General features: G+C 43.0%; 1 protein-coding gene across 2 annotated transcripts in view; it reads left to right on the forward strand.

Moving 5' to 3' along the window:
- The window catches only part of CHD1 (chromodomain helicase DNA binding protein 1), a 75,325-nt gene extending 61,410 nt beyond the window's left edge, over positions 1 to 13,915 (forward strand). For both annotated transcript variants that reach the window (XM_073678021.1, XM_073678029.1), the window contains 9 exons: positions 6,474 to 6,593; positions 6,961 to 7,120; positions 8,213 to 8,448; positions 8,545 to 8,682; positions 9,243 to 9,421; positions 11,141 to 11,237; positions 11,360 to 11,411; positions 11,690 to 11,900; positions 12,534 to 13,915. In XM_073678021.1, the coding sequence (XP_073534122.1) occupies positions 6,474 to 6,593; positions 6,961 to 7,120; positions 8,213 to 8,448; positions 8,545 to 8,682; positions 9,243 to 9,421; positions 11,141 to 11,237; positions 11,360 to 11,411; positions 11,690 to 11,900; positions 12,534 to 12,894 (1,554 nt within the window). In that variant the 3' untranslated portion in view covers positions 12,895 to 13,915. The remainder of the gene's footprint in view (positions 1 to 6,473; positions 6,594 to 6,960; positions 7,121 to 8,212; positions 8,449 to 8,544; positions 8,683 to 9,242; positions 9,422 to 11,140; positions 11,238 to 11,359; positions 11,412 to 11,689; positions 11,901 to 12,533) is intronic.
- Positions 13,916 to 15,631: the final 1,716 nt, after the last annotated feature.

Here is a 15,631-nt window from a genome sequence, read left to right on the forward strand (position 1 = left end):
TGGAGTCCCACCAAAGTGTTTTTATGACTTCACGTCATAAAACATTGGTGGGTTTTTAGATGCTTGGTTTCCTATAATTGAAGACTAAGACTTGTTTTCTCCCCATCATTTTTGCTGTTTTCATGAAGTGAATGTGTAAAGTGCAGGAAAATAAATTAAAATTACTTAAAGGGAAGGTGCCATGAAAAAAAAAAACATGTTTACTCTGTCGCATCATTTGGGGACACAGGACCATGGGTGTTATGCTGCTGTCCACTAGGAGGCGACACTATGCATAATCTGAAAAAGATTAATCGTGGCTCCTCCTCTGCAGTATACACCCCTGGACGGCATCAGCCTTCTCCAGTTTTTGCTTAGTGTCGCATAGGAGGCACACCTAAAACTTTCACTCCGTTTTTCACCGACGGGATTACAGATGAAGAAAAGTGGGTCTACTGCGAGACTCCCAGCATGGCTCCTTAATCGGCCCCTTATTATGGGGTGCACGGTTGAAGTTGAGATGGCTATTCCCCATGTCGCTCCTTCCCCAGCCCCTCGGGTGCTGGTTAGAAGTCGAGACCCACCTCCTTCCCCAATTCCTTTTGGTTTCTGGGTTGAGGTCGAGGCGAGGATATAGCCCCCTGATGGTGACAACAGCACCTCCCTAATTCTCCCCTGGGGGTATTAGGTTGAAACGCCTCAGGTAGGGCCTGAACAGGCAGCAGCTCCCAGCAGCCAGCATACTATGGCTGAATCCAGGGACCCCAGCCCTGCTGCGGGCTCTTGTCTGGATCGGGGGGAGCGCAGGCAGAACACAACAGAGGCACAGGCCTCCCTGCGCCCTGTTTCTGCGGCAGCACCAGCTCTACGGTGCCTTAGGGGGACTCTTCACAGGGCCCCCCTTCCGCTTATACCCCACCGCTATCCTGCCTTTAAATCCGGGGGGGGGGGGGGGGGGTTCCGGTTCAGATCTGGCCCCCTCCCGGACTTCCGCCGGCCTGCAGTCCCTTTGGGCATCAGGCATCTAATTTAGGCCGCGGCTTTTTAGCCGCCGCCCCCGGATGACAAATATGACACTACAGTGTCATAGAGGGGGCGGATCGAGACTGAAAGGGCGCGATTTCACACAGTTCTGCCGCCCTTTTCAGCTCTCCGCCCCCCTTCTTTCTTAACTTTACTCCAGTGGCCATTATCTGCTGCAGGATAAGGGAAGACCAGCCAGTCTCCGGGGGGCACAGGACTGTGGATCTTCGGCGCTGGACCTAGGGGCACACTGGTGGGATAAGATCACAGCTGGAGTTCTTCCTCGGCTGTGAGTCCAGGCTCCTCTTCATAGCCACCCCTGTAGGGCCCTCTGTATAGCCACCCCAGTGCACTATGCCGGGCTCAAGGTCCAAGAGAACCAGGCAGGACTGCTATTATGCACTCTGTACAGCCTGCAGCAATACTCTCCCAAGTGGCAGCACGTACCCGCACTGCCAGGACTGCATCCAGACTTCTGTGCCAGAGCCCCAAGAAGCCCCTGCCAATGCTTCGGTGTCTAATGCCACGCCGGAATGGGTCACTCAGATGTCGCAATCTATGACGCAGTCTATAGATAACCTAACCTCCACATTGCTTCAGGCTCTGCAGAGTCATGCCTCGGCTATGAACGCTACCCAGCAAATGGAAGGCTCGACTCAAGGACATGACGACCCGGGCACATCCACGTCTACGTCAGGACACAAGCGGACCCACAGGTCACGTTCATCTGCATTATCCCATAGCACACGGTCATCCCCTTCTAGGGAGAGACTCCGTAGTTCCAGGTCATCTAGACCGTCCCCTACCAGGGACAGACAATGCAGTTCTCCGCAGCGATCCCCGACCAGAGAAGGCCTGGTTCACCCAGCAGGAGACGCCTTAGCGACACACAGGATTCGGAAGGCATCTGTGATTCCGACTCAGACAAGGAAACTGAAGGGTCTCGGATCCCAATCCCCCTAGCAATACAGCGTTAGTTGAGGACGTAATCTCGTCCATCCATCGGGTGCTGGACATTTATGATCCGCCCCCGGAGGCACCACAACACAAGATTTCCTTTGAAGGACTTCTGAAGCCGCCTAAGGTCTTCTTTGACCACCCAGAGTTTAAGTCGATCCTTAAAAACCAGTTCTCACAGCCTGAGAAGAAGTTTACCAATCGCTAATATCTGGAGGCGCGGTACCCCTTCCCACAGGAGACCACCAAGGAATGGACAGATCCACCCGAAGTGGATCCCCCAGTCTCTAGGCTAGCAGCACAGTCACTCCTTTCACTGCCATATAGCTCAACCCTCAGGGACACAGCAGACCGGCAGGTAGAACGCATGGCTCATTCAATTTTTGAGGCCACAGGGGCCTCCCTGGCTCCTGCGTTCGCTTCAGTTTGGGCTTCCAAGGCCATCCTGGCTTGGGCCCAAAATTTACAAGCTGGCCTCCAAGTATCTGCTCCTGAGCTGTTGGACCAAGCGGTTCAAATAGCAGTTGTAGCAATTACATGCTTCATGCAGCTCTGGATTCTGCAAGGGGTGCAGCGGGGATAGCATCAAACGCCATCACGATTCGGTGTATCCTCTGGCTGCGGGAATGGAAAGCAGACACAACCTCAAAGAAGTCCCTCACGCACCTCCCGTACCTCAGTGGTCGACTTTTTGGTGAACAGTTGGACACGATGATATCCAACGCCACCGGGGGTAAGAGTACCTCTCTCCCCCAACTGAAACCCAAACGCACTTACAAGAAGCGTAACCAAACTCGATTCCGATCCTTTCGGAACTCTTCGGGCTGGTCCGTCTCGCGGCCAGCACAAAATAGCAACCGCTCCCTACGCAGGGACAACTCGCTGTCGACGCAAAAGTTGGACAAGACCTGGCAGTCAAAATCAGGCCAGTCAAAGTTCAAAGGAGGAAAATCTCAGACTTCCTCCTCATAATGACTCACGGACTCCGGAAGACATCCCACCTGTAGGCGGCCGACTTTTGCTCTTTCATCAAGTCTGGCTGCCTATTACAGAAGACAGGTGGGTCAGGGAACTAGTGTCTTCGGGATACAAGATAGGGTTCACTTCCAACCCACGAAACAGACTCTTTCTTTCTGTTCCTCCATAACCGCCAGCCAAGGCTTGTGCCTTCCGCCAAGCGGTCTTCTCGCTTCTTCAAGCAGGAGTCATAGTAGCGGTCCCCGCGGCCGATCGCTTCCGAGGGTTCTACTCCAATTTATTCATAGTCCCCAAGAAAGGAGGCGGTGTACGGCCCATTCTGGACCTAAAACAGCTCAACAAATATGTACGGGTACATCACTTCCGCATGGAGTCCCTTCGGTCCATCATTGCGTCCATGGAAAAGGGAGAATTTCTTGCCTCCATAGACATACAAGACGCATACCTGCATATACCAATTGCACCCATCCTCCTGGCATTGAGAGCCTTCCATCACTTACTAGCAGCCTCTCACATCAGAGTACAGTCGGACAATGCCACGGCTGCGGCATATGTGAATCACCAAGGGGGGACTTGTCGTATATAAGTTGTGTAACTGCTGTTAGCCACCAGCAAATGCAAATGGCAGCCTCCAGATTTTAAATAAAATAATACAGTTAAAGCAGTGAATTTAATTTTGTATTAAAAATAATTGATTATATAATCAATAATTATTAATATAAAAATCATGGCACTTTCCCTTTAAGTTGTAAGAGGAACGTATATATTTATGGACTGTCAGAAAAGGTGCAGACTCTTTCAGCTAATTTCTAATTGTTCCACATCAATGGAATAAATTGTGCAGCACCATTTGTTTATAAAGATCAGACCTTATCAATAGCTGTTTAAATGTATATCCACTGGAAGCTCCATGACTGGGATCCCACCAATCAATAGAACAGGGTCCCTGGTTCCCAGTAATATAATAATAATTTTGATTTATATAGCGCCAACATATTCTGCAGCACTTTACAATTAAGTAGGGACATGTACAGACAATATAAACAATACAATGAATCACATTTCAACAGTTACAGGAGGATTGAGGGCCCTGCTCGCAAGCTTACAATCTATATGGAAAAGGGGGGACACAATAGGTAGAACATGGTCATCAGCCAGTATCTGTCTAAGGGCAGTTACGTGTGATATTTGGTGCATGGAGGCTGTGGAGACAGATGAATACGCAGGGGCAAATTAAGATGAACATTTTAGAAGGAACAGGGAAGAGTTAGGTTGGTGATTTGAGGTGATGGGCTTGTCTAAACTGATGTGTTTTTAAAGAGCGTTTAAAGATATGGGGGCTAGATATCAGTCTGATCGTTTGGGGCAGTGCATTCCTGAAAACTGGCGCGGCACGAGAGAAGTCTTGGAGATGGAGGTGTTAGGTTCGGATTAAGGAGGATGATAGTCTTAGATCACTTGCAGAACGGAGGGCACGGGAGGAGTGATGGACAGATATGAGTTATGAGATATAGGGCGGTGCCGAACTGTGGAGAGCTTTGTTTGTATTGTATTCTGTGGTGAATGGGTAACCAGTGCAATGACTGGCACAGGGTAGAGGCGTCGGTTAAGCGGCCTGATAGAAATACGACCCTGGCTGCAGCATTCCGAATGGATTGGAGAGGAGAGAGTTTGTTTAGAGGGAGACCGATTAGAAGAGAGTTGAAGTAGCCCAGACGAAAGTGAATGAGAGTGACGGTAAGAGTTTTTGCAGTATCTAAGGTGAGAAAGGTCGGATTCTGGAGATGTTTTTACGGTGCAGGTGACATGAGCGAGTGAGTGATTGAATATGGGGAATAAAGGAAAGTTGTGTGTCAAATATGACTCTAAGACAGCGAGCTTGCTGCTTGGGAGTTATGGTGGCTCCACCCAAGGAAATTGAAAAGTCAGGTTAGTACAGGGAGGAAAAATAAGGAGTTCAGTTTTGGAGAGATTCAGTTTCAGATGGAGGGAGGACATGATGTTAGAGACAGCGGACAGACAATCATTGGTATTTTGTATTAGAGTGGGGATGATGTCAGGTGAAGGGGTGTATAGTTGGGAGTCATCAGCATAGAGATGATACTGGAAACCAAATCTGCTGATGGTTTGTCCAATAGGGGCAGTATACAAGGAGAAGAGGAGGGGACCTAGGACAGATCCTTGTGGAACCCCGATAGTAAGGGGAAGATTAGAGGAAGAAGAGTCGGCAAAAGATACCGTGAAGGAGCTGTCAGAGAGATGGCAGGAGAACCAGGAGAGCGGTGTCCTTGAGGCCTATAGAGCGGAGCATAGTGAGGAGGAGCTGGTGATCCACAGTGTCAAAAGAGGCAGATAGAACCAGGAGAAACAGCAGGGAGTAGTGATCATTAGATTTAGCTGTTAGTAGATCATTACAGACTTTAGTGAGGACCGTTTCAGTAGAGTGTGAGGAGCGGAAACCGGACTGTTAAGGGTCGAGAAGAAAGTTATCCAAGAGATTGCGGATTAGACTTGAGTGGACCAAGCGTTCCTGGAGTTTAGAGATGAAGGGAAGATTGGAGACTGGTCTGTAGTTAGCAGTGCAGTTCTCGTCCAGGGATGGCTTTTTAAGTAAACTGGTTATGATGGCATGTTTGAATGAAGAGGGAAAGATATCCAAAGAGAGAGGTTAAATATTTTAGTTAGGTGGGTAATGACAGCTGGGGAAAGGGACTGATGGAGATGTAAGGGAATAGGGTCACTGTTGCAGGTTGTAGGGCGAGAAGAAGCGAGTAGTCTGGTCACTTCTTCTGTGACCGGCTCGAAAATGGAAAGTGAACTTGAGGTGCGGAAGGGAAGGGGATCCAGACTCTGAGGGGATTTTGCAAGAATGTCCAGACGGATATGATTTTTTTTTTTTTTTTTGTAGGAAATAAGTGGCCAGATTGTCAGCACTTAGGTTGGTGACTGGGGTCTGTACTTTAGGGCTCAGGAGGGAGTATGAAGGTAGCACTAGTCATACGTGAGTTATCGCTTCTTTTAGAGACAGACGGTTATAGCTGCTCTCCAGCTCTACATATTGAATGAAGCGGTAGTGCTCATACGTGTACACCATGCCCACTCCATGGAAAAGGGGGACTCGAGACGCCCAGAGGGAGTTTATAAAAATATTTAGACTTTTTGTGCCAAATAGAAGTTGCCAATTTAGACACTTTTTATGCCAGCCTCATCTCTTTTCTTAAAAGTGGGCAAGACTTTGTGGCAGGGGGTTACTCAAATACTTCCTGATAGATTCGGTGTAACAGTTGAAAACTAGCAATAATTTTGCTTTGTGGCACATAAACACCCCAAAGATGTGACAAATTTATAAAAAGACGTGCACCTTTTGCATTTTCCCCAGCAGGATTTTGTGTTTTTGTTTTTTTTTCCCATGTAGATAAGCTGATAATGGCATATTTGCCCAAGTTTTATATTCCTGACTATAGTGGCAAAGGGTTTGGTTGCAAGAAAAGTGACTTTAACCTCTAGTTTATGATGATGTTTGTCTTCTGTTTTAGATATTGCCTGATGATCCAGATAAGAAGCCCCAAGCTAAGCAATTACAGACTAGAGCCGACTACCTCATTAAACTGCTGAGCAAGGACTTGGCTAAAAAGGAAGCACAACGGCTTTCAGGAGTGAGTTGTTAATCATGAATTCTCTAAAGAATCTGTAGAACTTATTAGAACATTTACAATTTAAATTATCTTATATTTACCCATCATATTCCACAGCTATATTTACCCATCATATTCCACAGCACCTTACTGACATTATCACCACTGTCCCCATTGGGGCTCACAATCAAATTTCCCTATTAGTATGTCTCTGTGGTGTGAAAGAAACCCACGCAAACACGGGGAGAACAGACAAACTCCTTGCTGATGGATTTTTGTCTCGTGTATGTACATTGTGTCTGCAATGAAGATATTAGCAGTAATAAACTTAGTATTGGTTTAATTTTCAGTTGAGCTTTTTTTTTTAAACATCTCAACTTTATTGTAGGGAAGCTCAAAACGAAGAAAAACCAGAGCAAAGAAGAGTAAAACGGTGAAACCTGTGAAAATTGAAGAAGTCAAAAGTGAATCCTCCCCGCAAACATCAGAAAAATCAGAGGAAGAGGAGGAGGAAGAAGAGGAAGATGAGGATGATGAAGAGAAGGCAAGTTTAGCAAATGCACACTGTTTCACACACAGAACATTGTCATCGGATACAACTGGCGCATTATACCAAAAAGTTTACTAAAACAGCACTCGATAATAATAGTAATATTTTAGAGGCTGCTTATAGTGATCACTAGGGAAAAACAACCTGAATTTGATGTCTTTTAAATGGGTTGTCTTCTAACTGGCCAGCCTCTTTTTAAATGATATAGTCCCCATCCAAAGATTAAAACAGATTTACCTCCCGCACCAGAGCTGTTCCAGCTATGTTGGAGTGCGGATGTCCTGGGGCTCGTATGACATTGGCTGCAGAGCACATATGGCATATCAATCAGTGGCCATTATTGGGCTTCTGCCATCTTACTTATCTCACTTGTATGAGGTTCGTCCAAGGGAAGTTAGAGTGCAAAAGCGGCCGCTAATTGTCTGCAGTGCTCACATGACAACCATGTCATGCATGCAACGGGAGACCCAGTGCCAACATAGCTGGAATGGTGCCTGCGCGACAGGTAAATATGTGGTATTATTTTACAAGGGAGACTACTTAATTTAAAAAAAGTGTTTTGCAGGTAGTGGACAACCCTTTTAAGGCTGGAATCACACATACTACTTGTAAAGCGTTTTGTGAGAGGGGGGAACTTTGATGGAATGGGTAATTTAAGGCTAAGACTTTTTCTGCTTGATCCTTTTTTAGCTTTGGCTAAGAAATTGTATGTGTGACTCCTAATATTGATGTCCCCTATAAGGTGAATCTGAAAGAGCATAATTGGCAAGGCTCAATGCATCAGAAGACTGTACCCCGCAATGACTGTCTTCTTATCACTTTGTTCAGCAACACTAAGGTTGGGATTCTTGGGCCACAAGGGTTGCAGGGTTGGTGTCATCACTGGGTGGTACGGGGGTGCTCCTGTAAGAGGTAACTGTGTGGTTGGGGGCTGTATGTAAATGTCCCCAGAATTGTTTGCGACTATGGTAGCAGTGGCCGTTCCCCGCGCAGTAGCAGCTAACTAGGGTAGGTACAGGGCGTAAATGAATACTTATTGCTGTTTTCTATATGCTTTTGAAAGTGACAGTTTTGTTTTTCTTGCAGGAAGAAGATGCTTCTGTGAAAACAAACAGTAAAAAAGCTAAAGTAGAGAAAGAAAATGAGGAACGGACAGAGGCAGAAGTTCCTTTAAAAAAGGAGCCGGAAGAGAAAAAGGAAATAAAGGAGAACAAGAAAGAGGTAAAGAAAGAAAGGAAAGATCGCGATGAAAAGAAAGAGGAAAAAGACAAAAAGGAAGCAAAAACAAAAGAGCTAGTAAAAGATAAAGAAATCAAAGAAGAAAAGGTCAGTCATATTTTCTGCTCTTGGTGAATGGTTCATTCTTCATTTATTCCATGGGCTACAGATAAGCATTGATGATTTGTAACTTTCTTTTGATAGGTAAATGATGTGAAACCAGAAAAAGAGAAGGCAAAGAAAAATATCGCCGCAGAAACCCCTGTTCACATAACTGCAAGCAGTGATCCTGTTCCGATTTCTGAAGAGGCAGAAGAACTGGATCAAAAGACATTTAGTGTGGTAAGTTATTTTCGATTTACTTAAGTAAGAGATTAGCTAAATTGATTACTAACTAATTTTTAATTTTTGGTTACCGAAAATGAATACCCAGCTTTCGTGATTAGAAAAACCTTTTTGGTTCATGAACGCTTTTTAAATGGTTTGCATGCACTACCTGCCTTGAACTGGTATACCATAGAAAAGTGTTTCTTGGTCATGTAGCCAGCATATAATGTTCCCCTGGCACCAGCTTGTATTCTGACGTCTACGAGAGTGCACTAAGTGAAGGGCTGTAACAGGCTCCTGAATTCTACCTTAGTTTATCAATCCCTGGGTAGACTGCTCCAGCCTTTTGTGTATTTGTGAGACTTATTACAGTAGCAGTATTTATCTGTGATGTGCACCCTGTTGCCACAGATTTAGTAGGACATTAGACATGTTTGGGGTCTGGCATTAATACCGTCGCAGTATTATCTAACGTTGACAAGAGAGCTACTGTTTCTCGGTTGAGAGATTATCTTCTTGGGCAAGTATTTTGTTTTTGATATGTATATAATAACAAAAATGCTATTTTTTTTCAGTGTAAAGAGCGAATGAGACCAGTGAAAGCTGCATTAAAACAGCTCGATCGACCAGAGAAGGGACTCTCTGAGCGTGAACAACTTGAGCACACCCGGCAGTGCCTGATTAAGATCGGGGACCACATAACCGAATGTTTGAAAGAATATGCAAACCCAGAACAAATAAAACAGTGGAGGAAGTAAGCGAATAGCTTTTGCCTCCCATAACTTTTTATAGGACATACAATGGTTTTACTATGTTATACATGTATATTTTTTTTCTATAATTTTCTAATTCTGACTAATGTAAAATGTGGCACTTATTGCTCTAATTTGTTAGGCTGCAGTGAAAGTTATCACATAAGGCTAGGTGTGGAAATTATTTTCAGTTAATGTGCTTTCTTTACCATAATTTTCAGTGTTATCTGATTTTTGACATTATAAGGATTTTTTTAACATGAAAGTAGGGATTAAGCGGCTTACCAGTCCTGAAGTTTCACCTGCTCCCAGCATCTGTGTCCTGAAATCTCATTCCATTGTGGGCCTGATGATTATACATGTTTATGGCCATCTTAACCAGTTCTGGACTGCCCATGAACTTTTACCTTCCAAGTGGTCCACACTTTAATCTGCACTGACATTCCAAAATATCATTGCAGAGTAAGTAGCTGCAGCGGGGGAGCCGACTGTCAGACACAGCCAGTCACCCCAAAAAGAAGGCAGAGATAGTTCAATACCATATTGCCTTCCTGATTGCTGTATACAAAATACTGAACAAGAAACAGAGCAAGAGCTGCTAGGTCCTAAGAGCTGGGGCAGACATAAAATTGGTGCAATCTGTGCAGCCACACAAGGGTTCAAGAGGTAAGGGGGCCCACTTCTACCTCTAAAGCAGGTGGAATTGTATATTATGATGAGGTATTGGACTGAAAAGTGACTATACTGTATATTGTTCCTGCACAGGGGCCCTCTTCTGTCTGTCTGCTTCTGCCTAGAAGACCCTGACAGCTGTTATGCAGGCAGGAGCTGTGGCTGAATTTGCTCTATAACTGGGGCTAATATACCATCCCCAGTTACAGGATAAATCAACTATACAATGTATAATATTTTAAAATGCCACCAACCCTCATTCCCTACACCTTATAAAGAAAGACTTTTTAGGATCTTATGGGGGCACAGTGTGTGAAATAAATGAATAACTAAAAAAGTAAGAAAAAAATCATTGGGGGGAAAAAAAAAAAATTCCACCTGCCCTGTGGAAGCGGGAGCACAAGTTTAAAATGTTTTTGTTTGTTTTTTTTTAGTGGCCATTTGCCATAGAAAAAAAATGTGAAAAATAAGCACATTTCCTATTTTTCTTTCCAGTTTTCTGTTATATCAAGGAAAAAAAGGAATATAAAATCACTTAAAAATTAAAACCCATGTATCCTGAAAGAGACACACATTTATTTGAATATCCAACAAGTAAAAATTTTAGAGCCATTATAAGTGTATAATGAATAAAATTCTGTCTGGTCGAGAAGTGGGGAAAAAGGCCCGGTCTTGAACTAAAGACTAATTCCTCCCACAATTTAAAGTTATGACAGTCAAACTTTGATGTTATATTTACAGTAGCCATTTTTCAGCTAATACAGAAGTGATGTGCCATATCGCTGCACTTCTTGTAACATTTGCAAAAATAGCTGCCACCACAACACAAAGTCGTAGAAGAACGACAAGCTTTCACTTCTGCACTTACTTGATGCACTAATATTTGGCTGTAACTAGTTTCTAAGTAAAAACCTGGTTTGTGTTTTTTCTTATACTTGGCTGCAACAAGCAGGGCATTCCTTCACAGTAATGCATTAAGTCATGGCAACTAGTTCTCTTTTATAGAATTTTGCACTTTTATTGACTATAGCTCTATCATTTCATTTTAGAAACTTATGGATTTTTGTATCCAAGTTTACGGAGTTTGATGCCCGTAAACTGCACAAACTATACAAGCATGCCATCAAGAAACGTCAGGAATCTCAGGTAATCATTCACAACTCCAATTACAGTACTAGTTTTGTTTGTTTTTTTATTTAACAAGCAATTGATCTTTGGGACCCTGGTTCTTATCAGTTTATTGATCTATTCCCCCTTCCCCCCAACAGCACAATGACCAGAACGTCAGCAGCAGCATGAACACAATCATTCGACACCCAGGTAATTTACTCTGTTTTTAAATCCATTTTCTTTAGTCCCTGTATTCCGTAAGTATTGAGATTTTTCACCCTAGTATTGTATCCCTCTGATTCTTTGGAGCATCTCCCCATTTTCGAGCACTCCCCTGTCTTTTCTTTGCATAGCATTACACTTCTTTCATTAACCCTTGGTATACGATGCGTTTTCAGTTTAGTTGAAAGTTTTTTTGCTGATAATGATTCTACAGATACGGAAGGGTCTTGTGTACAGTCACCACATTTCAGACTTTTTCCTTTCAGATGTTGAAAGGTTAAAAGAAAACACAAACCATGATGACAGCAGCAGAGATAGTTATTCCTCTGATCGACACCTGTCACAGTATCACGATCACTATCACAAGGACAGACATCACAGTGATGCTTACAAGGGCGATTCCAGAAAAAGACCATATTCTAACTTCAGCAATGGTAAAGACCATCGAGACTGGGATCATCATTACAAGCAGGACAGGTAAGTGTCCAGTGCTGCCGGTTAGTGTTGTGCTCGCTAGGACTTTCCATTCTTTCAAGTTCTTTCTATTAGGAGGCTTGCGATGTAGTAGGTTTATTTGCTCCTATGTTCTAAGGGCAATATCTGCAGAGAGTTTTTATGTTCTCCCTGTGTTTGTGATGGGCTCTCTTGGGTGCTGGGTTTCCCCTGGACTCCAAAGTCATTACTGATGATTTGAGCCTCGTTGGGAACAGGCACCGATCCATGTGATGGCAATCTTTAAAAAGTTTCTGAATATGTTGAACATTTATCTAAAAACATGATGATAAATCAATGCAGAATTGTTTATTATGGGAAAGGGAGGCTTTATTAAAAGGAAATACATGGCAACTTTCCTCTAAATACTGCACCACACATAATCTGGTATTGTGGCTCCCCTCCATTGAAGTGAGATCTGCAAATACCAGACCTAATCTCTGCGGAGGTGTGGTGCTGCTTTTGGAGGAAGATAACCATGTTTTCTATTCCTAAGCAGCCCATTTACTGATTTCCTGTATTCTATACTTTCTCCTTTGTGGTGAATCTATTTAAAAACTAATATTTTACGTACCAGGTCTTTATACATCAGGGTTAATGCGTGTGCTTCTCTTTTAGGTACCACAGTGAAATCAAACATCGAAAATTAGATGACCACAGAAGCAGAGATCATAGGTCAAACGTTGAAGGAAATTTAAAGGACAGGTCACTTTCAGATCTCCGATCCCATTCTGACCACCGTTTACATTCAGATCACCGATCCAGTTCTGACTACAGCCATCACAAATCTTCCAGGGATTACCGGTACCATTCGGACTGGCAGATGGACCACAGAGCTTCTAGTAGTGGGCCAAGATCTCCATTGGACCAGAGGTCTCCTTATGATTCGAGATCACCGTTGGGGCGCAGATCACCTTTTGAATGTTCTTCAGATCATAAAAGTACGCCGGAACATTTATGGAGTGGCCGCAAAACATAACACAGGGCCATCAGTCCTGGACATTAGCCATATTCCGTAAAATTATCACAGTGATTGCCTTACATGACTTGAAAGAAATGGACTGGATCTGCCCAGTGCAGACAATACTACTTTCCTGAATGCAAGGTCTAGCATCACACCAGATCAGAGAATATTTTTGTATTTAAGGTATATGCTGCACTGTGCTGCAAATGTGGCATTGTTTTTTTTTAATGAACTTAAAGATGTTTACTATTATGGAGACCTCAGCACTGCCCAATTTGACTGAATTTTATTAAAGAAAGGTATAAAAAAAAAAAAAAGAAAAGCATCTTTGAACTATGAATGACAACCTTTTGACCTATGATCATGATGACAAGTAATTGGAGAGGCTTTTATTGTCTGGGAAATGCTCTCAAGGACTTAATTCACTTTCCAAAGCTATTTGTTTACATTGTACACTGCAACCACCTTGCCGCTTCTCATCATATGCTTGAATATTTAAAACCTGTACCTAAAAGTGTAAAATAGCCAGTTTTTTTTTTTTTTCCCGTGATCAATTGTAATATTTTTTTATACAAAAACTGCTGTAAATTATTGTAAATTAATTAAATGGACATTTCTTCCTTCCTCAGGCTTTCTTTGACTGTTCCTTTCCCCACCAACTCAGGCCTTCTCATAAAGTATGGATTATATGTACATTCATTACATATTTTATTTTTTTCTCTTTAGTTTTTTTATGGAATAAATGTTCAGAATGTAAAAATAAACAGGGGGAAAGGGAACACTAATTCCATTTTATGTTGCTTAGTGCTCCAGTTTATAGTACACATTTTACTTTTTTTTTTCTTATTAATTTTAAGCAAATGTCAATGTTGTGATTAATCTATGGATAAATTTAATTCTTGGAGAGATTTTATGCAGCCTGAAATAGTTTAACGTATTGTTTTAAAACCAGGCAACTTGTCAGACAAGCAGCTCTATTGTCCAAACCAGCCAACATTTTATTGTTAATCCATTTGTTTTCCCTTTTTTTTTTTTTTTTTTTTTAAAGAAATGGGCAATAATGTCAAATGTGCTATGCAGCCAGTATGAATTCCAGTAAATTGGTTGACTTTATATACTGTTTAAATGCACACTGATTGTATATAGATTTCTTCTATATAAGGATATTAAAGTGTAAGAACTTCTGAATCGTCTGCTTTCTCAAGCTTATTTCAGTGGCATTGCTTCTATATTACTGTCCTGCACACAGTTTCACACACTTGGGCCACTTGATGTCCCTGTATACGTCTGCATTGAGCAGGTTGCTAAATATCACAGGGGATTCCTCGTGCAAAGTGTCCTCCGTGACTCAGGGATGATGCTGCTTTTTCTGTGGGTCTCTGTATACAATCACTGGTAACAGTGAATAAGGGGGCTGAATATATTAACAGTAGCAAACTCTCAGAAAATCTGGATACTGCTAAATATTTCTATTCATATTGTTTTTATTGGTTGATATTCTTTTTTTTGTACATAATGGAGGTGACCAGCTTGCATGAACTAGTCAGAGATACTTTACAGCAGATAATAGTATAAGTGAAAAACCAGCTCATCAAAGCTCTAAGCGTGTAGAAACACTGATTCCATGGGACCAAATGTGGAGGTAAATGAAGAAAGAAGGCTCCAAGCTTCATAAAAATCGTAAAGCTTTATTGAAAAAAATATTTTAAAAAATTCCATGTCATGATAGGACAAGCAACGCGTTTCAAACGCAGGCTGCGTAGACCATAGGAGTCATGAGGACCATAGCAGCTTGAAGATAAATCCAGAAAAGAAACAGAATGATGGGAGATTTTACCAAGTCTGAATTCTGGTGCCAGAAGTTTCATTCATGTAAGGCAAAGATTATTAAATTTGTTTTATGTCTGATCATAGACCAAGCCTGCACAACATGTGGCCCACCAAAGGATTTTTTTCAGCCTGTGGAATAGCCAGCCTCCACCTTTCAAATGTATTTTGTGTCTTTCATACTTGAATACATTTGAACATTTGAGCACGGGGCAGGGCAGAGCTCGTCCACTCGCTGCCCTATAGTGCAGCTGCACGAAGAGGCCATTATGCTGCTAACCTCATCACACTACTGCTGTCACAGCAGAGGTGGCAGGGAAGTGGTGGGATATAGCAGGAAACAGCACTCCATGTAGGAGCTGATGTGTGAATATATAAGGGCTGTTATTGTAGATGGGTGGGGAGTGGGTTTTCTGTGAGTGGACATTATGGGGCAGTGGTGGGAAAATTGTGAGAGAAGGCGCAACGTGGATGAGATTATAGAGAGGGGCAGGGTGTGGGAGATGATATGGATAGGGGCACTTTGTAGAGCATCTTAGTGAGGTACATTGTGATGGGATACTATGGTGAGGGCAACTGTATGGGGTGTATTATGTATAGGTGTAGTGTGGGAGGGCAGTATCAAAGATGTGAGTATGAGGGGATTACAGTTGGAGATGTAGCAGCATGGGGGACACTGAAGATGGGGACAGCATGAAAGAATACTGTGGAGGCCATAGTTAAGGAAGGACAGTGTGATGGTTATAATTTATAAAGTGAGACTATGGAGGCAATGTATTATGTCAGCATGGGGGTCATATTTTGTGCAGGAAGCACAGTGACGGGCTATTTATTATGGTGCACGGCCCGTGAGATTTTTATTCATGGAGCATGATCATGATATTTTTAAGGGCACCATGTTGAAATGCGCTGCAGATGTGAAATT

This window comes from Phyllobates terribilis, unplaced genomic scaffold, assembly GCF_046119375.1.
Source record: "Phyllobates terribilis strain yellow unplaced genomic scaffold, ASM4611937v1 Scaffold_1__5_contigs__length_1240528914, whole genome shotgun sequence".
Lineage (NCBI taxonomy): Eukaryota > Metazoa > Chordata > Amphibia > Anura > Dendrobatidae > Phyllobates > Phyllobates terribilis.